The 23,271-nt window shown below is 38.3% G+C and overlaps 5 protein-coding genes across 6 annotated transcripts; 3 read left to right on the top strand and 2 right to left on the bottom strand.

The window, feature by feature from the left end:
- Position 1: 1 nt before the first annotated feature.
- On the bottom strand, positions 2–2,296 carry LOC120282084 (pentatricopeptide repeat-containing protein At3g62890-like). Its single transcript, XM_039288818.1, has one exon. It carries the CDS (start codon positions 1,975–1,977, stop codon positions 94–96), a length of 1,884 nt encoding a protein of 627 aa, XP_039144752.1. The 5' UTR covers positions 1,978–2,296; the 3' UTR covers positions 2–93.
- Positions 2,297–3,925: 1,629 nt separating this feature from the next.
- LOC120282038 (histone H2B-like) lies at positions 3,926–4,607 on the top strand. Its single transcript, XM_039288761.1, has one exon. The coding sequence runs from the start codon at positions 4,011–4,013 to the stop codon at positions 4,413–4,415; it is 405 nt and encodes a 134-aa protein (XP_039144695.1). The 5' UTR covers positions 3,926–4,010; the 3' UTR covers positions 4,416–4,607.
- A 156-nt stretch (positions 4,608–4,763) lies between these two features.
- LOC120282037 (UNC93-like protein 3) lies at positions 4,764–9,148 on the top strand. The gene is made up of 10 exons (XM_039288760.1): positions 4,764–5,079; positions 5,175–5,338; positions 5,927–5,990; positions 6,064–6,177; positions 6,316–6,360; positions 6,658–6,890; positions 7,000–7,090; positions 7,899–8,011; positions 8,134–8,257; positions 8,720–9,148. The coding sequence occupies exons 1-10, from the start codon at positions 4,900–4,902 to the stop codon at positions 8,918–8,920; spliced, it is 1,329 nt and encodes a 442-aa protein (XP_039144694.1). The 5' UTR covers positions 4,764–4,899; the 3' UTR covers positions 8,921–9,148.
- A 122-nt stretch (positions 9,149–9,270) lies between these two features.
- Positions 9,271–11,847, top strand: LOC120282036 (probable ADP-ribosylation factor GTPase-activating protein AGD6). Its single transcript, XM_039288759.1, has 3 exons — positions 9,271–10,405; positions 11,030–11,119; positions 11,225–11,847. The coding sequence occupies exons 1-3, from the start codon at positions 9,626–9,628 to the stop codon at positions 11,729–11,731; spliced, it is 1,377 nt and encodes a 458-aa protein (XP_039144693.1). The 5' UTR covers positions 9,271–9,625; the 3' UTR covers positions 11,732–11,847.
- A 271-nt stretch (positions 11,848–12,118) lies between these two features.
- On the bottom strand, positions 12,119–22,710 carry LOC120281822. 2 transcript variants are annotated; one of them, XM_039288515.1, is made up of 10 exons: positions 22,506–22,710; positions 20,579–20,699; positions 18,829–20,027; positions 18,196–18,402; positions 17,198–18,071; positions 16,202–16,735; positions 15,799–16,130; positions 15,193–15,288; positions 14,819–14,944; positions 12,119–14,090 (listed from the first exon to the last, which is right to left on the bottom strand). In XM_039288515.1, exons 1-10 carry the CDS (start codon positions 22,641–22,643, stop codon positions 12,351–12,353), a joined length of 5,367 nt encoding a protein of 1,788 aa, XP_039144449.1. In that variant the 5' UTR covers positions 22,644–22,710; the 3' UTR covers positions 12,119–12,350. The 2 variants fall into 2 exon arrangements, with proteins under 2 accessions (XP_039144449.1, XP_039144450.1); XM_039288516.1 differs by lacking the exon at positions 22,506–22,710 and having other exon boundaries at positions 20,545–20,699.
- Positions 22,711–23,271: the final 561 nt, after the last annotated feature.

A 23,271-nucleotide genomic window follows, 5' to 3' on the forward strand; every position in this document is an offset into this window, starting at 1 on the left:
TTTGGTGTTTTGTATGACAGTGATAATCTTTCAGTACTTTGCATTTATTTATTTATTTATTTTGAAGACCAGACAACACACTTTCTATAACCACTACCAATAGTCCTTGCAAGAACACTTGCCTTCCTTGAAATGATGAAACCTGCTACGATCGCGCAAAACAATCTCCCTGCTTACAATTTTTGAGATGAACTTCATTGCAACATGACAGTCGTTACAAACTCTCAGGTTCTTCACCACCCTAATCATAGCTCCCTCCTCTGTGCTTATGATACCAAAAGCAACAGCCAACTTCTCACTATGCAACGACAGCACATTCTCCTTCTCTTCCTCATCTATGTTCTGTGACACAAGACTTGTATCTGGTACATACCCTGCAAGCTTCATCTTCATTCCCAACTCCCTAATAAAAGCATAAATCCGATCTGATTCTGGGTGATACCTGTCTCCCATGAAGAACTCATACACTCTGTTATTGACCTCGATCCAGCTACAACCGGGAGTTTTCACTACCTGATTGTCTCGCATCTTTAACCTGCAGCTTGCTGCATCGTCCAATCTCCCTAGAGATGCATACACATTTGCTAGATAAACATAGCTGCCAGAGTGATCTGGATCAAGCTCAAGAATATGACTAACCACCCGTTCACCACGGGCAATGTCCTTGTATATTCGGCATCCACCAAGAAGAGCACCCCACACTATAACATTTGGTGTGACCTCCATAGAACTGATCAAGTTCTCCGCTTCATCAAGACGGCCAGCTCTACTGAGAAGATCTACCACGCAGCCATAATGCTCGACCTTGGGTACAATCGCAAACTTATCTTTCATCAAGTGGAAAAACTCAAGCCCCTTATCAACCAAACCAGCATGAGTGCAAGCCGATAAAACACCCATGAAGGTGATATCATTGGGCTTTACTTCATGTTCAAGCATTTCATTGAACGCAGATATAGCTCCATCAGCATGGCCATGCATGGCAAGCCCAGAGATTAAAATACTCCACGAGATCACATCTCTCTCGCGCATTCTATCAAACACCTGCCTGGCATCAGCAATACACCCACACTTTGCGTACATATCCGACAGAGCATTGCCCACGAACAAGCTCAGTTCCATTGCTCTTCTCTTGATGAACCCATCTATCCATCTCCCAAGATCTAGAGCACCCAAGTGAGCACAAGCCGAGAGAACACTAACCAATGAGACATCATTTGGTGCCACTCCGCCAAACCGAAGCATTTGCCTGAAAAGTTCAATCGCCTCTGAGAACTTCTCGTTCTGTGAGTATCCAGCGATCATGGCGTTCCAACAAACCACATTTCTCTCAGGCATTCCATCGAACAACTCCCGCGCAACCACCAAATCCCCGGACCTTGCATAACCTGCTATCATCGTTGACCAAGATACAAAGTTTTTCTCCTCCATTTGATCGAACACTCCTCTCGCCGCGCGTACATCGCCGCAGCTGCAGTAACCGGCTACCAGAGTGTTCCAAGACACAATGTCTCTAACAGTCATTTCGTCGAACAGGAGGCGTGCGACGTTTGGGAGACCAAACTTGAAGTACATGTCCACGAGCGAATTCCTGACGAACAGGTTGGAATCGAAGCCTCGTTTGGTGACGAGGCCATGACATTGCTCGCCATCGGAGAACACGGCGAGGCCAGCGCAAGCTTTGATGACAGAAGTGAAGGTGAATTCATCGGGGATGAGGGTCTGTGATCGGAGGAGGAGGATGAAGTAGTGGCGCACGTGAGAAAATAGGCGGTGGAGAGCCAGGGCTTGAAGGAGAGCGTTACAGGCGAAGAGGTTGGGATTGGGGAGGGTGGAGAAGACGAGGGTAGCATGCTGGGGCTTGGCAAGGGCGGAGCAGGCGGAGATGAGCTTGACGGCGGCGAGGTTGGGGTCGAGAATGGACGGTGGCAGGGGGTCGGTGAGGACGCGAGCGTGCAGCTGGAGGAGCTGGGCCATGGTGAGGTCGGTGGCGCATGTTAGTAGGAGAAGCGTGGGGTTGCGGCGGCGCCAGAGATCCAGACTTCGGTGGCGCGGCGGCTTCGCGGGTCTGCTCGACTTCCGGCGACGTGGGCACCTCCGGACTCGCTTGATTTATGACTGTTGGAGTGATATTGTTATAATAGAAATTAAAAAATGATTTATTATTCAAAATAATTTATAATGACTAATCGTAAATTATGCAACTCTGGGCAAAAGAAAAAATGCTGCTGGTATAAATCTCCCACAAAAGATGCTGTGCATCACGAATTTTAAGGGTCAAAAAAATTAGTGAGAATTATTAAATTGTGGTTCAATTTTTTTTTCTTTTCAATAAAAATGGATAAATCACAAGGTGACTCGGTTTCTTTAAACCTTAAAACTACTTCATTAGTTCTTAAATAATGGTTTGTTTCTTTAAGTAAGACAAATTATTCAATTTACTTACTAACTAAATTGGATTTACGCTCAACTGTTGATGAGATAAAATTGAATAAAATTATGGGTGGTCTCTATCCACAAACCAAACATTCACTGTAGGTCTTTATATAGCACCACTCTCACATTAGATATCTTAGCCAATAGACAATGCAACAAACTCTCCGCTACCACTCGTGTCATATGTCATGCAGCGTGCGAATCAGTTGATCATTTGTTTATTCATTGCACATTTGTGAGACATATTTGGAGCTATTTCCTATAGCTTTTCTAGTTGCCGGATCTATCAAATTCTCTTTTGGAGATTTGAGGTAATTGGAGATCAAAGATATTTCCTCGGTTGAGAGAGATGGTTGACTTAGTTACCAAACTTATTGTCTGGTGTACTTGGCTTGAACGAAATACTCATATTTTTAAGGCATTTATTGCTTTTTTGTGATTGATCATTTGCTTCTATTTTGGTTATCCGTAGCCTTTGAAGCTTCTAGAGGAATGCTGGAAGATCTGACTGCTATTATTCGTCACATTTTAGTGATGATGGAGCCACGTATTTACAATATAGATGTGCCTCAGATCTTGACTGGTGAGTTGGACCCTGATTTGATAGAGGGCTAGGCTTCTGACTTTCAGCTCTCTACGGTGGGAGTAGACCTCACATCGCTTTGCACTCCGCTTTTTCTTCCTGCTCACCGTGTTTTTGTTTTTATAACCGTGGTGTTCCCTTGTTTCTCTGCCATGTCCATATCTAGTGGACGTTATGTTTCAATTGCTTGTTATCCACCTTTAAAAAAAAAAAAATTATATTCAATTGGATGATTATTTTTCTAGCTTTAAAATAAAAAAAATGAATGATCATATTCATATGCATATAGAAAAATAGTAGTGTATAATATATATATATATATTTAAACTATAACAACGTATCATGTGAAATGGCATTGTATTTCTTAATTTTTTATAGGAGTCAGCTAACAAATGCTAAAAATAATTTTAATCATTTTTATATGCAACTTGGATGATAAATGTGATTAGCTTGCTAAGGCAAGAACTCAGTTTCAATTTTGTTAATTTGAGTATAGAATTAACTTGAATATGAGTTCAATATTATTTTAGCTGTAATTTTGAAAATTTCGGTCCATGCAGATTTAATATGAAATTTATACAAGACTTTAACTTTTTAAACTCAAGTGTGGTTTGATTTAGCTTATTTTGAAATGAAAAGTAGTAAATAATATAATATTTTTTTCTTAAATATACTCCAAAGAAATTATAGTTTTAAAATCAAAACTAATACATTTAATTCATCGATCTCCTTGGACTACAATCAGCCAATGGTATAATTCCACGTATACCATACCTATCATTTATCAGCCGTCGATTTGTTGGGCCATCTGTTATAAATTGACCACTCGATGATATCCAACTCATCAATCCGATGATAGTCCAAGTAGCCAATCACATTTCGTCTCTTCCCTTCATAAATATAAGACCATCACTATGACACTATCACGTGACTCAAAACTTCTCCTTTTCTCTCTTTTGCTTTTGTTTTGCGCTTCGAATTCGAAACATCAATGGCGCCCAAGGCTGCGGAGAAGAAGACCGTCGCCGAGAAGGCTCCCGCCGAGAAGAGGCCCAAGGCCGAGAAGCGTATTCCTTCAAAGGACTCCGGCGACAAGAAGAAGAAGAGGATAAAGAAGGGAGTCGAAACCTACAAGATGTACATCTTCAAGGTTTTGAAGCAGGTGCATCCTGACATTGGTATCTCAAGCAAGGCTATGGTTATCATGAACTCTTTCATCAATGATATCTTTGAGAAGCTTGCTCAAGAGGCCTCCCGCTTGGCCCGGTACAATAAGAAGCCGACCATTACCTCGCGGGAGATCCAGACTTCCGTCCGCCTCGTGCTCCCTGGAGAGCTTTCGAAGCATGCCGTATCTGAGGGTACAAAGGCTGTCACCAAGTTCACCAGTTCTTAGGTTGAGAAATTTGGGGTTGTTTTTGTACCATCGCTGTTATTTTTCATTCCTTCATCGTTTTGATGAAATTAGGGTTTAGGCGGGTTTGTAGAGTCCATGAATACAGCCCCGTTTCAACAAGTTATTGTTTTTATGCCTAAAGTTTTGCCTTTTAGTCTCAATACTTGAATGCATGATTGAATGGTTCATCTACTTTGAAAATAGGGTTTTAAATGACGTTTGGTTGCTTGGTGGTCCAAAATTTCTAGGATTTATGCCGATATTTTCTTGTTAAGCGGACCCACTTGGAAAGGCAATCTTTATTTATTCATTTGTTTTTTTAATAATGAATTTTGTTTCCTTGTGGAGATACTTTGTTCTGTGGTTGTGTTTGAAGCTTTGATGATCTATTGGTTCTTCCCGTTTTGGAACCTCTTGTTCAAGGCGTATATATGTTGCCATAATTGAGTCTGGATTGGATTTCTTGATTGAGTTCTAGAAGGCTATGGATTCTGTGCAGTGTGATGAGGCTGCTCCTTTAATTGTTGGTGTTGAAGATGGTTCTTCATTTAAGTTGAATTCTCCCAAAAACCATGCTAGAGATGTTCATATTCTTAGCATTGCGTTCTTGTTCATCTTCTCAGCTTATCATGCTTGCCAAAACCTTGAAAGCACGATCAACAAGGTGAGTTCTTTGGATTTCTGGGTTTTTCGTTGTTTTGTGATTTTATCTGGTTTGGCGTTTGTTTGACATGTGTGGTTTGGCGTTATCTTCCTCAGGAGGGTGGCCTGGGATCGACTTCAATGGGGATTCTGTATGTCTCTTTCACTTTGTTCTCACTTGTGGCATCCCCGATTGTCAGAAGGCTCGGATTGAAGAATTCATTGTTACTTGGTTCTACTGGATACTTCTTGTTTATAGCATCCAACTTGATTCCCTCGTGGTCTGCATCAAGACTTTTTTGAATTTTTATAATGAATTATTAAATGAGTCCTTGCCTTACATTTAGTACAGTTTGTTGTGACTTTTAACCGCGTGCATCAATACTTCTTGGTAGTAATAGTTTCTTAAGCTATTATTTTTAGTTTGATATGCAATTATATGATTATCAGCCATTCTGTTTGCTGTACCACTCTAAGCATGAAGTAGTCTGGTGTCCCATCTCCTTTGTAATGAGGAACAACTATGGAAGTCCGGGAATTTGATTTGTGTTGTATTTGGATGCTTTGAATATTCATTTACTTTACTGTAATAACTAGTGCTTTTGATGCAAGGTATAAATGGTGCTGAGAGGTGGATTTTAGGATCCTGTTCTGTTGTTGCCTTTTGCTAATTTTGTTTGAGGGTGTTATTCTAGCATTCATGCTTGGTTTGATCTTGATTCTTGTTTCAGTTGTGTGGTTTGTTTTTCGTTGTGTCAATATCATCTGTTTTTGTGCATTTAGAGATATTGACACTTAGCTGCCTTGAAATTGTTGTTTTACTACGTGTTGGTTGGTTGCTTATTATTTTCTATTGTGCTTGGCTTCAGGTACACAATGGTGCCAGCTTCTGTGTATTTTGGTTTTACTGCATCAATACTGTGGGTTGGCCAGGTTGGTTGGCAACATTATTCATGCTAGTTTTTCATGCATCAAGTGATGAATGTGCCTTTTTGTGGTGCACCAGGGAACTTATCTCACATCCACAGCACGGAGCCATGCGAGAGACCATCATCTCCATGAAGGCACAATTATTGGCAACTTTAATGGAGAATTTTGGAGTTTTTTTGCTAGTACCCAGGTGCAAATGTCCTATTTTACTGTTCCTTATAAAAAAAAACCTTTTTTCTCTTTTTATTTGTCTTCATGTTTCCTTGAATGTTATGTTCTGATTTAAGATGCCATTGAAGGTTTGACCATATATTTTCAATTGCTGCAGGTTACTGGTAATTTGCTTACACTTGCTTTATTGAGAAATGACACGGTGGGTATCTTCAGAATCTTATTGGTAGTGTGAAATGTACATGTGTATAACTTTAGCCAAACTTAAATCTTCTAATGCTCCCTTTTGATATATATTGTACCTGATCAAACACTATACTCTACAGTCTCTACTTAGGTTAATTTCAAATGAAAGGGTAATGTTGATTCATACCTTACATTTCATTTAAGTAGTATATAGCCCTCATAAATTTCAGGAACACCTACTTGAAATATTTTTGCATATTAATATTTGTTCTTCTGACAAGCTTTACTTATCCCCCTTGTGATTTTACTGTAGGAGGACAAGGTCGCTGGCACTGGCTTATTGTTTACTGTCTTCCTTATCTGTATGGTTTTGGGCATTGTACTATTATTCTTCATTTCTACAAGAAAATACAAAGATGAGGCTACAGCGAGACATCCTTCTTTAAGATCCATATTGGAGTCTGTTTTTGCCCCTATGTTGGAAATACGGATGCTATTGATTATTCCACTTTTTGCATATTCTGGTTTGCATCAAGCTTTTGTATGGTACGCTGAATGGCATGCTATACTTATTCTTTCAGAAACTGCTGTTTTCTTACTAACAATATATTTTTGCATAGTGTTTTTAGTATCCTTGTTTTCCATTCTGAATTAGGGCTGAATATACAAAACATGTTGTGACACCAGCACTTGGTGTGTCAGGCGTAGGTGGCGCAATGGCTCTGTATGGTGCTGCTGATGCAATTGTATGTTTTACTTGCCTTGCGATATATATATATATATTTTTGACAACCTCAAACTTTGACAAAATTCTGTTAAGTTTGGTTTCCTTTATCTTGTATGTTTCCTTTTGTTGGTCTGCATTAACAGATGAAATCTTTTCTTCTTCCGTAATTGCTCTATTGTTCTAGTTGCACAACCAATGCCATTTGCAACAGATTTCTTGACTCTATTCCTGTCAGCAGTTACTTGATTAAATTAAAATACAGCTAGTCTTTTCAATAAATTTTTTAGGAGCCATAAGTAATCTTGTAGTTCACAATTGTTTTCCACCTCTTATTTTGAGATTCAAATCATGGAAATGTTAGATTGATCTACGATTTGTCTTCTTCGATGTTGATCTATATTTTAGTTCTTGATATCTATTAGTTTAAGGGTCAACTAGTGAGATGTCTACTTCCTTGGACAACGATGTTAAATTGGTGTCTCTTTTAACGATCTAAGTTACATCACTATTTATTGTTAGATCCTCTTGGGAATTGCCTGTCAAGGACAATATTTTATCTTTTTTAATCGGACTGTATTTATAATGATCTTAGTCAATCTTATAGCTGATTGTATTCTGAGAACTCTTTTTTTTTTTATTTTTTATTTTTATGAGAAGCAGTTTTCAATCTGCCAGACAGGCCCACTAAATCTTTTGTATTTCAATGGTTGTCCAATTAGCCTTAATGATTTTAATGTGTTTGGTAAAAAATTAATTGTTTCTAAACTTTTTTGATACATTGATTTGTTCAATTTTATTTCGCACCGACTCATTGTGCTTTCTTTCAGTGTTCTCTGGTGTCTGGTCGGCTTACCTCCGATATCTCTTCTGTCACTGTAATTGTACTTTGTGGAGCATTTCCTCAAATCTTAGTCCTCCTTTGGCTTCTTTTTGGCTATAGGTAACACACTTGATTTTAAAGTCACTAAACTTTATTGGAAGCAACTGAGTATAACTTGTGTATCATTCATATCTTTAATCACTTTGAACTTGCTGTATTTATATTTTTTTGCTGGGATGCAGTGTAACCGCTGGAGCACTTGATTCGGTATATGCACTTCTTATAGCTGTCATATGGGGTGTAGGCAATGGGGTCATCATCACACAACTAAATGCTTTACTTGGTATCCTTTCCAAGCATGAAAAGGTAATAAAAGTTAACACAGTAGTCTCTAATTTCACCAATAATTGCTTGCTTCTTTTCTTTTTATTCTTTGATACCTTTTCATTTTATTTGTCACATTGTCATTATTTTCATATAGACTTTTCTTGATCATTGTTGTTTATTTTATGTTTATATATATTTTTTTCATGCCCAGTATGATAATAACCATTTTATGTCATCATTTCTCTTGTATTTATTTATGTGGCGTGCCCAATGTGATTTTGACATAGCAATGGTCATATATAGGTTGAAAATGACCTTTTATTTTCACAACAATGAAAGGATCATTTCCATTTGAAACATTATTTGTTTCAGGACTCTTATAACGCATCATTTAAAGATCATTTATTTATTTAACATTTGTGAGTACTATATTTAGTGATTAGGACATGTTACCATACTAGAGCATCATAAATTAGTAATCCTGAAACTTTGCATTGGTAGGGACTTGATCTGGAATCAGCATTTGGACAAATGAAGGTTTGGCAAAGTGCCGCAATTGCCGTTGTGTTCTTCTTGAGTCCTTACATATCATTCCAAGCCATGCTGATAGTCATGCTCGTGGCGCTCTGCATAGCACTCGCGGGCTTCTTGTATCTTACCCTGTGTGTTGTTGAGAAGCCCATCCCTCCCCGCCCTTTATGATTCATCACAATTGTAGTTTTGACTTGATCTTTCTCTTGCTAAGCTGCATTATTATTATTATTATTATTATATATTATTTTCACAATTTATAACGTCATTGTGGTCATGTGTATGTGATATTGTTGTTGAGACTTTGAGGGGCATCGTTATTTCGTTTGCCTTGGCTTGATGATGTCAATAAGGTTCGAGGTGATCTTGTTGTTGTCAGTAAAATTTACTACATTGTTATGTTGTTATTGTTCTCATTATTATTATTATTTCATGTTTTATATGTAGACATAGCTAATTACTTACTTAAAAGAAAGATTAGCTATGTCATGGCTATTATGATAAGGTATGGAATCACGTAAATTAAAACATTTAAAAATTAAGCGGGCTCATTGAAAATGCCATCCCTCCACCCGTATGTATGTATGTATGTATGTTCATAGGCAGGCCAGGCCCATAAAGATGATGATGATCCACCACAATGGGGGTGGATATCCGTACTAAGTGTGGTCGTGATTTGGGGTCTGTTTTCTCGGTGTGGTAGACATGCCACAAATAATTAATCCCACGAGAGAAGGAGAAGGAGAAGTAGAGGTGGAGGGAAGCCCAACCTCCAAACTCCTCACCATCACCTTCTCCTCCTTCCCCTCCTAAATCCCCACTCCCAATTTTCTCCTCCACAGATCCATCAAGGTCGAGATCAACAACATTCAACACATGGCTGCGGCGTCGCGGAGGCTGCGGGAGGTCCAGGCACAGCCGGGGAACAAGACGTGCGTTGATTGCTCTCAGAAGAACCCTCAATGGGCCTCCGTATCCTACGGCGTCTTCATGTGCCTCGAGTGCTCCGGCAAGCACCGTGGCCTCGGCGTTCACATCAGCTTCGTCCGCTCAGTCACCATGGACTCCTGGTCCGAGATCCAACTCAAGAAGATGGAGTCTGGTGGTAACGATCGCCTCAACGCCTTCCTCTCCGGCTACGGCATCCCTAAAGAGACTGACATTGTCACCAAGTACAACACCAATGCCGCTGAAGTTTATCGCGATCGCATCCAAGCCTTAGCCGAAGGCAAAACCTGGAAAGACCCTCCCGTCGAGAAAGAGAACCTGAAGAAATCCGGTGGTAAGCCGCCGACAGGAAGCAACAATGCGGCGGGTAAGACCGGGGGTAATTGGGATCACGACGACTTCCGATCGTCGAATAATAACATGAGGAGGAACCAGACAGTGGGGGATTTCAGGGCGGGGAGTGGCTCCCAACCATCGCGATCCAGGTCGACGGAGGATATGTACACAAGGGCGCAGATGGAGGCTTCGGAGGCGAACAAGGAGAACTTTTTCGCGATGAAAATGGCGGAGAATGAAGTGAGGCCGGAGGGAGTGCCGCCGTCGCAGGGCGGCAAGTACGTTGGATTCGGATCAAACCCGGGGCCACCGCCGCCGCGAAGTAACTCGCAAGGGGACATGTTCAAAGACACCGTCTCCGTTGTTTCACAGGTACCGTTTGTGTATATAATATATTATACATATTGAAAACCAAAGAGAAAAGGCCCTCATGAAGTCATGTGTATATATATATATATTATTATCAGATTATAATAAGACTAAATATATTTAAAACAGGTTTTTTTTTTTTTAAAAAAAAAAATATTGTCATCTATTTTTTCTACTAGTGTCTATATATATACATACGACGTAGATTTTGTAGACTGAATACTTGTGTTAAAAATTTCCATGTATATACACTCATCACATAACTCGGACCTTTTGGCTCTTCGTTGGCCAATTATATTTATACCAGGAATTCTGGGATATATTTTCCTAGAATTTTTTCAACCCATTTTCTTAAATTTCTTTCTATTTTTTAAATTATATCCATATTTTTGGGACATATATATATATATACGTATATGCATTATAGACATATATATATATATATGCAAGGGAAATGATCTAACAATTTTAATAAACATGTCCAAGGGAAATTTACTATCAATAATCAAATCCCACGGATAAATTTAGTTTGAATTAATGAAGAAGAAATAAAGACAATTAAAGTTTGATTGTTTGAACCAAAAAATTAAACATTATTTAAAACTTGGGTCTTTTGTAATGGAACAGGGTTTCGGTCGATTATCCCTAGCTGCTGCCTCAGCGGCTCAGTCTGCTGCTAACGTTGTCCAAGCAGGCACAAAGGAACTGACTTCTAAGGTACCATACCTCCTTATTAAATACCCTCATATTCTAGTAGTATTGCATTGCTACTACTTCTATTACTTGATACATATCTATGCATTTGCATATTAAAAATCTCAGGTGATGGATGGTGGCTATGATTACAAAGTGAATGAAACAATCAACGTTGTAACAACAAAAACCACTGAAATTGGACACAAGACATGGGGGATCATGAAAGACGTCATAGCAATGACTTCACAGAAGGTTGAAGAATACACCAAAGATGGGAATGGATGGGCTGGTGGGGATGATTGGCAACTCAAAGAGAATGAGAAGAATGGGTACTACCAAAGGTTCAGGCAAGAAGTTGGTCACTCTGATAACGAAACTTATAAAACTAACAAAGGTTGGGATAATTGGGAAAGTAACAACACCTCAGGCAAAAAACACAGGTCTTCTAACTCATGGGATGATTGGGAAGAAGTGGGAGGAAAAAGCCAGGAAAAGAGAAGATCTGGTTCTGATGACTGGGCTGGGTGGGATGATGGCAAAGATGATAATAGTAATAACCATGGATCATATAATCATGGAACTAAGCACAATGGAAAATCCGATAATTCATGGTCTGAAGGTGGTTTTCACTAGCCCTGAATCATCTACTACTCATGTCTTTTGACTTTCCTTTTACCATCAAATATGGAGATTCTTTGTTCATAAAATTTTTGTATAACATACTCTAAATTGCTAAATAAAGTATGTATTTGTGCTAAACATTAATCAAATGCTTGGTTTTTACCTTCAGTTTCATGGTGTTGATGAGGAATTAATTGTATTATCTTGTCCTTTGATTTTTCTTGTGATGAGGCCACCACCAATATACCTGCATGTAACTCGGGCACAACAACATGATACAACATTATGGTTATATAATTTCATATATCCTGTAAGAGATCCATAAAACATAGGTTTTTCAATGGAAATCAAGACGAAATCAAATGCATATACCTTGTAATCACATGCAATTTACAAAACTGATCTCATAACAATGCACTGTATTTAAGGCAGGGGAAGGTATGTACATGTTGAAAAAAGAAAAAGTATATAATCATTAAGAATTTCAATAGAACCTGGATGGTTGCATCCGCACATCCAGTGGGACAACAATCTCCATGGATTTCAAAACTCCCTCCAGGTCCCTTCTCACCACTAATGGCAACACTGTCCTATAACATGGTAAAAAGCAAAATAAAAGGCAATATGAAACCTAGCAAAGCTCAATACCTCTTTCTTTTGCCATCTTTACAGTTAGATCGGCATTTCCAGTTTTCTTAGATATATCCAAATAGGATTGCCACAACCTTACTGAGAAAGGATACACAGAAACTGCCAGCTGATGGAACCACTGAGTAATACTTCCACATTCAAAATCTTTCAGAGCATGAGCAGCCTCAAACCATATTTGCTCTGGTGCTGCAGGGATAGCCTGGAGGATGGAGTTAACCAGAAGTGTTGTTGCCCAAAACATTACTGCATCATATACAACACTCGTGAGGTTGAACGTTTTGCCAGTCAATTTATACACTGATAAAGCCAAAACATAGTTTGAAGGTGCAACTTCCATCAGAGGTTCAACAAAATCAACCAAATCCTTCGGCTTGTCAAAGTGCTCTGGAAGAAGCGATGGGCCATAACATGCTTCGAGGACAGAATTTAGTAGGGAATAATCCATAGAAGTTGGCCCAAGTATTTTGTTAACCAATTGTCGGATTCTAGGTTTCTTAATGTTCTGATAGTATCTTCTTGACAAGGGTTGCTGTACAATGGAAAAGCGGCAATCACTGAGGTAGCTTTTTATCAGCCCTAGTAAAACACTTGGTGCATCTTGCACATCTTTTGACTTGCTAATCATCACAAACGCAGCATGTTCTCTCACACAATGCTTGAAATCCTCCAAGGTTGCCAACTTTAATGCTTTACTGATTGCAGCAGATGCTTGTGAATGGTCTTTGTGCAGCAGTTTGTAAAGACTAAGATTAAGCACACTAAAGATATCATCCCTTGAGGTAGAAAGATATGCATGTGAAGGCAATTTCACTGAATCATTTTTCATCTCCACCGTATTCCCAGTCTCCGTATCTTGTTTGACGCATGAAAAGTTATGATACCAGCGGTCAATCACCTTCTGCACAAGTTCAATCCCACCCTCCTTCAGAATGAATTCAAAATACTGATTCCAGACACATTGTATGCCGGGAATTTCTTTCGGCCAATCGGAAAGTGTCTCTTCAAAACCTCGCAGCACATCATGTTCTCTGCACCTTGCCTGCAACCGAGCTGACAAAAGAATAAGCTCAATGCAGGTTGGATACATTCTCATGTATTTGACCAACAAATCAGCTAAGCAATGTAACCCTTCAAGTGCTGCTGCACATCTAAGATGGCAAATGACTAGAAAGTGCAGCGGCCGCTGATCTACAGGATCCTTTTCATTGTTGTCTTCACAGTCTAGTGTCAACTTGTCTATTGCAAATCTCATTATATCTAAAGCCTGGTCTTTTTCATAATTTCCAACTTGAGCGCAAGGCCATTCATACTCAAATGGGAGCTCTTTCTCAAATTCAAACTGTAGTACTACAGCTTCAGGAAGCCTCTTGTAGATGGTCAGATACACACAGCAAAACCAGAACATACACCTATCGGATAGTATCAATTGTGAATACATATTGGACAACAATTTGTCATTGGAGTTGGAATTTGGCCTCACAAGTTGGTAGGTTCTATAGATGGCCCAATCCACGTTGTCAGACATCTGAAGGAAATCAACCATCTGCAGGAAAATATCTAATATGCATGCACTAATATACTTTCTCGCCTTGCCAGAGGCATCTACTTTGTTGGAAAAAGCATTCAGTGCGCTCACATACGCATTCAATCGATCACTAGGCTGCTTCCGGCTGTTTATATACATAAGCCACAACTCATAAGAATGTTTATTATGTTCCACCTAAAAAAAAAAAGAGAATAGAATTGTATCATTATGTGACAACTATCAAACAAAGTTTTACCTCAGAAACTATCAGGTAATCAGAGTATCAAATCAAATATATATATATAGCAAAAGATCACAGAAAGGTAGTTATTGTCTATTGATACAAATTTAATGGGCAGAATGAGCATGGGGAATGATATATGGTAAAGTTAAAATTATGCATATGGTTTCCTTCAAACATGTTTACTGTGAGACCAAATATAACTCAGATTCACAATGGAACTGAACATTGGCAAGCCATCCAAACCAGTAGAACAAACAATAAATCTGGACTTAAGCAAACAACTTCCGGAAAATAACAAGACAAACATATGCGACAAAGCATGGAAAAAAAACCCATTTGTAATATTCCATCTCTGTATCACACTTGATATTGGTTGGTCCTTGCGCCAATGAAGGCTTCAGGATCACTGATGTTTCCTTTGTGCATCAATTATTGTTGACAAACAAAAACAGAATTAATCATTTGAGTATTACCTGGCATGGTATTCACATGCTAAACTCATGTATATAATGGATGCATTCAGCAGATCAAACAAGAAAGGCATAATGATCTTAGAACCAGGCTACATCAAAGGGTATTATCAATCATTTAAACCAACTAATGGCCAAAATCCTCTATAATGGCAATTGTCATGTTAATAAAGTAAAGAACAATAGAATCTAAAAAAAAGGTAGCGTACTGCATATGGAAATAAGTCATCATTCCTTTGGCACATCTCCCCACAGTAGTAAATGTGCAAATAGATGACCCATAGGTTGACTGAACTGGGGTAAGCCTCAATGCTTCGTGACAACAATGATAGAGCCTGACAAAATTAGCAAACACAAAAATCTAATGATAAGTGGCGCCAATCAAATTATTCAAACAAACTGAAGCCATGCACAATGTGCATAAGCCTAAAAAAAGCATATTCTTCTGATAAAGGATTGATCTATGACTCCAAAAGATGCCTAATGGAACCATCTCGCTGCAAAGAATACCCTCAAAACACAACACATATATTGACCTATCTAAAATAAAAAAATAAAGAAAAAAAATCATATGATGTACAACCTGCTTTTGGTCTGGTCTGTTGAATGTGCCATTTAACAAATCAAGTGCCAACTCCAATGACTGCTCAGAATCGGTCAATCCTTTCATGGCTTGGATCTAAAATAGGAAAAGCACATTAACCATTTAGGTAAAAAAGCTTCATGAAAACGGCACACTATAAACAGCAAAATTTAGATGACAGGATGAATCAACCAAATATAGCACCTTATCATATGTAGGATAAGTAGCAGCCACAAAGTTCAATGTAAATCTAGAAAAAATGCTAACATAGAAACACGGAATGATTACGACATCCATAGGATCTCTATTGGCTATAGTAAACAAGCAGAAAGTTCTATTTTACCAAATAAGAAAATATAGTACCACAGTTTTCAAGTCAAGCTTCCTAGGATTAATAGAGGAAAAAAAAACCAAAGGAAGGAAACACAAGATGAATTCCACATAACTAAAAAGGAATTCTGACATGAGTCACACAACCATGACTTGAAAAGATTTGGTTTAACAGAAGTTTCTACCAAAAAAAAAAATCTGTCAACGGAAAAAATAGTATTGAGCAGCAAAGTACAATCAATCGAATAAAGAGCAGTGGGAGCATATACAACATACGAGTATGCCATCTGGACTTTGAAAGAAGAAAGCTGGCCTGTTACTTTTATGGTCATCAGCACTATGATCATCATCAGATTGTAAACACACTGCATCTGGAGGAAGTACCCTTTGAAAGGAAAAGGGTAAGATAGAACAGGTGGAAAAACCCCTTTGCCAAAACTGCCAACTGTAGCGAGCCAGGATTGACTGTGATAGATGTGAACTGGCTTTCATAAGATACAATCCAATTTGGTAAGTTGGAATTGGCAGAAGATTTCGGTCAATGCCATAATGAGATCCAAAAGAAGCAGCAGTTTTTCCAAGAGTCAGTGGATGACCAACTTGACTGTCTGTGGTTATAGATAACAAGAAATAAGTAATCAATTGGACTATTAAATTGAAAAGACTGCTTTCTACACACCTGAAGCCAAGGCAACTGAATCTTTAGTCGGCTTTAAGTTTTTGAAATGCTGCCATGGGCATTCCTCATCATTACATCTCCCTCTGAGCTCAAACATGCAGAAGGGCCAGAAGGAATCAATTGAAAGGATACTTGATTGGGAATCTTTCTCAATATTTCCACCATATCTTTCACCATACACTCTTGAACTGTTGTCCTCTCGACCTGGCATGCACTCAACAACCACCACTAGAGGACTATTGGACACACTATCCTTCTCAGGAAACTCATGGTCAATTTCAGACAATAAAAATTTCGCATGCCTCGAAACAATATGAAGACCCAAAGAAGGTAAGGACAAAACAGGTATGGCCACTTGCCAGCAGGATTCTTTTGAAATGGAGTTGGAGTTTCCAGGATTGCTAATTTTATGAGGCTCATCTACTGTATAGTCATTCCTAACAAAATCTTCATTTGAAGAATTATTATTCTCATGAGGCAGGGCAAATGCTTGTGATGAGGAGTCATCAAAGCAGCTTTGAGGCTTTTCAATACCTAAAAATATGAAAAATTAAGTCATTAGGCAGCATTGAATGAAATCGGGAAAAAAAAATCAAACAAAGAAAAAGCGCTGCTACATGGTAAAATGATACTAAACATTGCAGTCAAATATATTCAATACATAAGAAAGTACAGAAATCACTTTGTAATTAGTACAGTGTTTCAAAAGACTCAAGTCCATTGGATCTTCTGAGTATATGTCACTGAAAGATTCTAATACCCTATCCAATGACAGAAAATCTTTCATCGTGAAAGAAAATAACCAGAAGCTTAAATAATACTAATTTGCAAATCAATCATCAAGAAACTGAAAAGGTCAAAGAGAAAGCACACAGCATAGCAAGAAACCAGATTCAGATAAACTGGTACCAGCACATTAAACAAAATCAAATTAACAATCATGTATGACAAGTAGATGATAAGTAGATCAGTAAGGAGAACTTTTATTTGAATTACCTTGAAAACTTGGTATTTGGTTTTTCTCTCCTTCAAGAGATTGCAATATGCTAGGAGTACATGGCTTCTTGTGGGCATCAGTACTAATAGCTTCTTTGTCAAAGATGCTTGTTTTACTTCCATCACTACTCTTGCACAAAGAAGATTTTTTACCTAATCTTGCTACTAGTTGAGACCTCAAAGAAGCTTCGAGTTCAAAATCACGTACATTCTCATTGGAAGGCTTGTTCATAAGTTTTTTTGCATTATTTCCATCAGTAATATCACACGGTAATCCTGACCGAGGAATGCTGTTATCACATAGCAAATTCTCTTCAGTGCTATTGGCAGAAGCATTCTCATCAATGATACCAATGCCATCTTTAGGTTCTGAGGAGTCCCTATTTGGTTCATGACAGGGTTCAGATCCATAATTAAATACATTAATTGGGTTACTAGATAAGTCAACAAGAGCAACATCAGGGCATTGGATGCTAGACTCATAGCCCAACTCACACATAGCCTGGCAATTAACTGCCATTTCATGTTCAACATGCTGTAAGAGATCGCAGCTAGCACTTGGAGCAGTCTTTGGTAAGTCCATCCTAGTTCCTCTAGAATTCTGCCAACTTGAAGGCCACATAGAACTTGAAGCCTCCATCATCAAAGCTCTAGCTTGACAAGAAAATAAATCTCTCTTCCTATACAAAATAGTGCATTTTTCATTGGCCTCAATCAATGCTCTCTGTGCGTCACGATAAGCAATCAATGTGCGCCTTTCTTCAACCTCACACCTGCGCCTAAGCTCCTGTGCTTCTTCCAGTTCTTTGTCATGTAATTCCTCCAACTTGATCAAAGTTTGCAAGTTCGTATTACCCTCCCTTGAGATGGTTGTCTGTTTTAAACAGGATGAGATAGATACAAGCATCTCTTTAAACCAATTGCTGTTTATGCGGAAATACTGAGCCAATAGCACAGTTGCATAAGAAAATGCTTATATTAAACATGTATAGATTTACCTCATCATTAACCAAGTTACTCATGGGAACAGAGACAGAATACTTCTCCAAAGCATTGGTGGATGTTGATAAAGGCATTCCAACATCAACTGTAGGAATAGTTTGCTGGCCTCTCTCTAGTTCATCTTTGTATGTTGCATCCTCAAGAAACATAGGAGAAGCATTACTTTTCCTGGAGATGTTTAAATGCCTATTATCTGGTAAGCTCTGCCAAGTGTACAAGGAAAAGAGAGAATTACATCAAAATATGATGAAAAGAGTTCAACAGCAATTCAATTGATATATAAAATTTACTAAAGTAAATCATGCATTTTACAGTTATCAAGTTTATCATATTAGTTAAAAAAGTCAGGTGTCAATATTCATCATATTATTACAAGTTTATCAAGTCATCTAGCCCACCAACCAATTCAAGCAAGAGACAATAAGTATGGAAAAAGTACCTGATAACCATATGTCAACAATTGAGTACCATATCACAAAAACAGGTTCAATACCATGTGCATAACAAGTTCATTTTCATAATTAATTCCCTAGGCGCTAGTGAAATATTATCAGAAAATAAACCAATTGAGAGAAGCACCAACTGCATGTTATATTTAGGAGTAGGCCAGTCCAATAAGGGGCACGGACCTCAAAAGAAAGTATCATTTGATCTACAGGCGGTCTGTTTGTTAATGTGTTGGAATCCCCTTGCAAATTCCCATCATGAGACTCGCCCAAACTGCAAGAAATTCCAGAAGAAAATTTGATTTTACTTTGTAGCTGAAGGGGCATTCCAAGGTTTCCAACCATAAATGATGCAGCTTCCTGGGTTGGCCCCAAAGATTCATTGCCTTTCCTTGTGTTAACAGGAGCTTCAGATGGCACAGGAACATGTACACTATGGCTTAGCAAGCTTGCATCTTTTGTACCTCTGTTATTTCCATGGTGTCCCATATCATCACTAGATGTGCCAAACAGTACTTGCCCTTGAACTTGGTCACCAGAAATAAGTTTATTGTGCGCGTTTTCATCAAGCTTTGCACGTTTTAGAGCTTGTTCCTTCGGTGGCAAGCCTATAGTATTAGCAGAAGTAAGTACATTGATACCAGCAGCCTGGGCATCCCGCTTCATGAAATAAGCTTGACGCTGGTTACTATACAAACCAGAAACCATTTCCTTGCTTTGAAATGTTGACTTTTGTTGAACCCTTGGTTCATTCTCTCTCTGAACCCTTAGTTCGTTCTCTCGCTGAACCCTCAGTTCATTCTCCCGTTGAACCCTTAGTTCATTCTCTCGTACAGCAATTTGACGTCTCAAACTTGCCAGTTGCTTATTTGCCAAATTTGCACTAAGTTGTGATTCATTCTCAAGGCTTGATGAACCCTTGGCAATAGACGAATTCCTCTGAATGTTCAACTCCTTATCAACCAAAGAAGCCAGAGGACCCCTGTCCTTGGTTCCAGGTTTTTTAAAGTTCGTAGAGATGGATGGCATGCATGCATATTCCTTCTTCCAAACCTGCTTTGCTCTGGTACTTAGTGTATGTTGCAGAACTTCTGTCTGTAATTGTGGTGGGGTACTTGACATTTTGGCTCTGGCCATATCAACTTTTTCACCTAGAGTGTTCTCTTGTCTACACTCTTCAGGGCCACTTTCACTGTCATCATCTGAGAAGCTTATAACAAGATTATCATTTGATCCTTTCCCATGCCAACTGAGATTTCGGTTGTTCTCAGATTTAAATGTAGTTTTCTTTTTCTTAAAGCATTGATTGTAGTTCTGCGCAACTGATCCCTGATGCTGCTGCATATGGGTCATAACTAAATGGCTGGTGCGATATTGATTTACTGCTCAAAAGATGAAAGAAAATCATATAAAAAAACCAATGCAATTCTAGAGAAGCGAACCCAATCAGATCCAAATTGAAGTCTCAAAGTGCCAGATTATATTAAAAGTACAGTTCATAAACAAACAAAAGATTTGTACCTGTTTTCCATACAAAGGAAATCATCAAAAATCATGTCACAACTAAATCCAATACAAAAGGAAAAGCTTCTTACAGAAAAATTGAGCGGAGAAAAATGTTATGTTAAAAAGTAAAAATAAAATATTTATCATAATGACAACAAAAAGGAAAGAAAAAGAGGGGGTGTTTAACGGGAGTATGTTTTCCTTCTGAAAGATTCTACTCTCTTAAGAATCTGACTTCTTTTCTTCCTTGTTGGATGTTAAATAGTTCTTCTATAAATTCATAAGCAAGCAGAAGAAAGCATAACCTGAAGACAACACAACATGATATACGTGTAACAAACAATATGACACTCATTGAATATGAACATAAGTCAGACACTAACTTTGGCATACATTAATTTTGACAGATATGGAAGTCGATAAAAACCTTCTGCCTTTGATGTCGGCATGCTAGTTTTCAAACTTCTAGAAGAGGCTATCAACACAGGACCAGGATCAGGCTCAATCGATGCTTTATCCTCTTGCAGGGTAGTAGAAATAGAAGTACCCTATAAAAGAAACAAAACAAAAGGAGATCTGGTTACAAATAAAGGGTGCTTAATAAATACCGCAATCAACTTATCAATGATAAAAGGCAACAGGTGATCCGTATATCACTAGATAGTGTTTCATAAATTCCGCAATCAACTAAAGTGCTGAGATGAGAAAAGAGAAGTTGAATTACTTATGGCATTACAATTGGCATGATGAGCTAAAAGAAGAAGCATTGCAAAAACTTCTATGAAAATTTGGTCATATGTTCACAAACATCTGGTGCATGCTAAACAACTTAAACACACACACACACACACACACACACATGAAATGATAGAACACATGGACTCCACCTATTCCCATGACCATATATTCTCCCCATATCTCACCAACACATCGTCAAACTATGTGGTTTTTCAGCCACGCAGAGAGACACCAAGGAAACAATAGTGCCTAAAAAAGCATGTGTACTGGGAATATAAGCATCTAAAAACTCATTCTAAAACATGCCATGCAAATTGGCAGATTTGAGCTTAAAGAAACACAGAAAATTTTTTTAATGCAAGCACAATGATATGCTCATGAATCTCTGGTGCACGTCAAACAACCCATACACACATAAATGAAAAGTACTGGAATGACAATATATGCACTCCTACGCATAGACACACATACTGGCACACAGACAAAATAAAAGATCACGAGGACTCCACCTTTCACATATGCCATTGCGCTCCCAATATGTCACTAACATGTCAATTAACTATGTGATTCTTCAACAGCTTAGGGAAGCAAAGAAAACAATAGTGTCTAAAAGGTATGTGTACTCACATAGTCACATGAGAAGGTTCTAAAAATTCATTTCAAATCTTCTACGCAAATAGGAATGGTGGAGCTAAAAAGAGCAAAACTTTCGACAAAACTTGTTCTGGAATCTATGACAAGTAGCAAACAATTCATACACACAACTAACCACCCAAGTGCGCTAACAAGCACAAATACATGCACGTACACAGGCCCAAGTGCACGTGCATGTGCGTGGGCAAACATGCACCACAGACAAAACGGTAGATTGGAAAGACTACACCTATCACATATTTCGATACAACTCACATCTCACTAACATGTCATCTAACGGCGTATTCTTCAACCACATTGGACACGAGGAGGAAACAAAAGTGCCTACAAAAGGCAAGACAATCAACAACAGCATGACTTAAAAATCCATTCTCAAACCACTATGCAAATTGGAGTGGAGCTAAAAGAATAAATGTTAGCCAAAATGTTTATGCAAATTCAGTGATACCGATGTGTGCCTCCAACTGATCAAACAATTCGAAGACACAATCGCCCAAACACACTCACACACAAAAATGCACATTCACACAAGTGTGTTGCAGAGAGTGTCGTGGGCACACATACAGATAAATCACACTCCCACCTATTCCATAATCCAATATTTTCCCAATGTCTCACCAAAATTTCATCAACAGTTCAAAATTTTCAACCAGGCAGGGATATAGAAGCAATAGCAAACAATAAAAGATATGCCTGGTTGCGACATAATGATCTAAAAATTCATTCTAAATTAGATTCGAATAAAGGAGACATTGGTGTCATAGCCTGGATCAAATGCTGCTGCATATGAATGAGATAACATTAGAATCATCTCTTCTATCATAAATAGGGTTCAAAATGATCCACAAAAGGGGGCCAAAGCACATAAACAGCCATCAGGGTATCTTTGAGCTTCAGAAACCAACAATAGGTCATCGATCAAGCTGATACGAGGTGAGAAATGGGGCGATTAGAAACCCTACCGGTTCATAACTGGGGGAGAGTTCGCCTTCTTCCCGGGAGCCAGAGGACTTGGGCCGCCGCGAGGGGCTAGGATTAGGGCTGGAACTGGGAAGGGAGGCGATGGCCTTGGCACGGAGCTCGTCTATCTTGGACTCCATGAGGCCGTGCTCCGCCACAGACTGAGGGTGGTTTCGAGAACGAGCGCAGCGAGAGAGCGAGAGAGCGAGAGAGAGAGACAAGGAAATGTCCTAGCGTTGCACTTTAAACTATGTTTTTAATCATCAAAATTAATTATTTTAAATTGTGTTTAATAGAACTTTAGTTTTATTTGCCAAGAAGAATACTGCATTTTTTTTCTTTATTATTGAATTTTTTTAAAAAAAATTATATTTTTATCTCTCAAAGAACATGATACCTCACATCCATAGAAAGTCAAAGATTATAGGTTATTGAGAATTTACATATATAAAAATTAAGAAAACAACAAAAATAACATATTTTTAATAAATATTTTTCATATTTTCAATGAAAGCAGAATATCACAGAAGGGGTTCTGTTATTAATTTTTATATTCCATTTAACCATCACATAACACCATTGCAAGTAGACATCCAATGCCAAGAATTATATCATCTGCATTTTAATTTTTTAAATAACAGAGTTGTTTGATTTAAGTTTGTACTATATTGTTGTAATCGCTATGGTGTATTGTTCTCTTGTGTTAATCTATTTTTTTTTCTTTAAAAAAAATCTCTTTATTTGATAAAAATAATTAAAAATAAATTT

This window comes from Dioscorea cayenensis, chromosome 18 (genome assembly GCF_009730915.1).
Source record: "Dioscorea cayenensis subsp. rotundata cultivar TDr96_F1 chromosome 18, TDr96_F1_v2_PseudoChromosome.rev07_lg8_w22 25.fasta, whole genome shotgun sequence".
Taxonomy (NCBI): Eukaryota; Viridiplantae; Streptophyta; class Magnoliopsida; order Dioscoreales; family Dioscoreaceae; genus Dioscorea; species Dioscorea cayenensis.

Bases quoted from the DNA above. Each gene is read 5' to 3' on its own strand.
- LOC120282084 (XM_039288818.1), bottom strand. From the start codon at position 1,977: ATGGCCCAGCTCCTCCAGCTGCACGCTCGCGTCCTCACCGACCCCCTG.
- LOC120282038 (XM_039288761.1), top strand. From the start codon at position 4,011: ATGGCGCCCAAGGCTGCGGAGAAGAAGACCGTCGCCGAGAAGGCTCCC.
- LOC120282037 (XM_039288760.1), top strand. From the start codon at position 4,900: ATGGATTCTGTGCAGTGTGATGAGGCTGCTCCTTTAATTGTTGGTGTT. The intron at 6,178-6,315 runs GTGCAAATGTCC...CAATTGCTGCAG, and splicing joins GTTTTTTTGCTAGTACCCAG to GTTACTGGTAATTTGCTTAC. The intron at 6,361-6,657 runs GTGGGTATCTTC...ATTTTACTGTAG, and splicing joins CTTTATTGAGAAATGACACG to GAGGACAAGGTCGCTGGCAC.
- LOC120282036 (XM_039288759.1), top strand. From the start codon at position 9,626: ATGGCTGCGGCGTCGCGGAGGCTGCGGGAGGTCCAGGCACAGCCGGGG. The intron at 10,406-11,029 runs GTACCGTTTGTG...GTAATGGAACAG, and splicing joins CCGTCTCCGTTGTTTCACAG to GGTTTCGGTCGATTATCCCT. The intron at 11,120-11,224 runs GTACCATACCTC...TAAAAATCTCAG, and splicing joins CAAAGGAACTGACTTCTAAG to GTGATGGATGGTGGCTATGA.
- LOC120281822 (XM_039288515.1), bottom strand. From the start codon at position 22,643: ATGGAGTCCAAGATAGACGAGCTCCGTGCCAAGGCCATCGCCTCCCTT. The intron at 18,403-18,828 runs GTCCGTGCCCCT...TACACTTGGCAG, and splicing joins AAATGATACTTTCTTTTGAG to AGCTTACCAGATAATAGGCA. The intron at 16,131-16,201 runs GTGTGTAGAAAG...CTATAACCACAG, and splicing joins TTCAGTTGCCTTGGCTTCAG to ACAGTCAAGTTGGTCATCCA.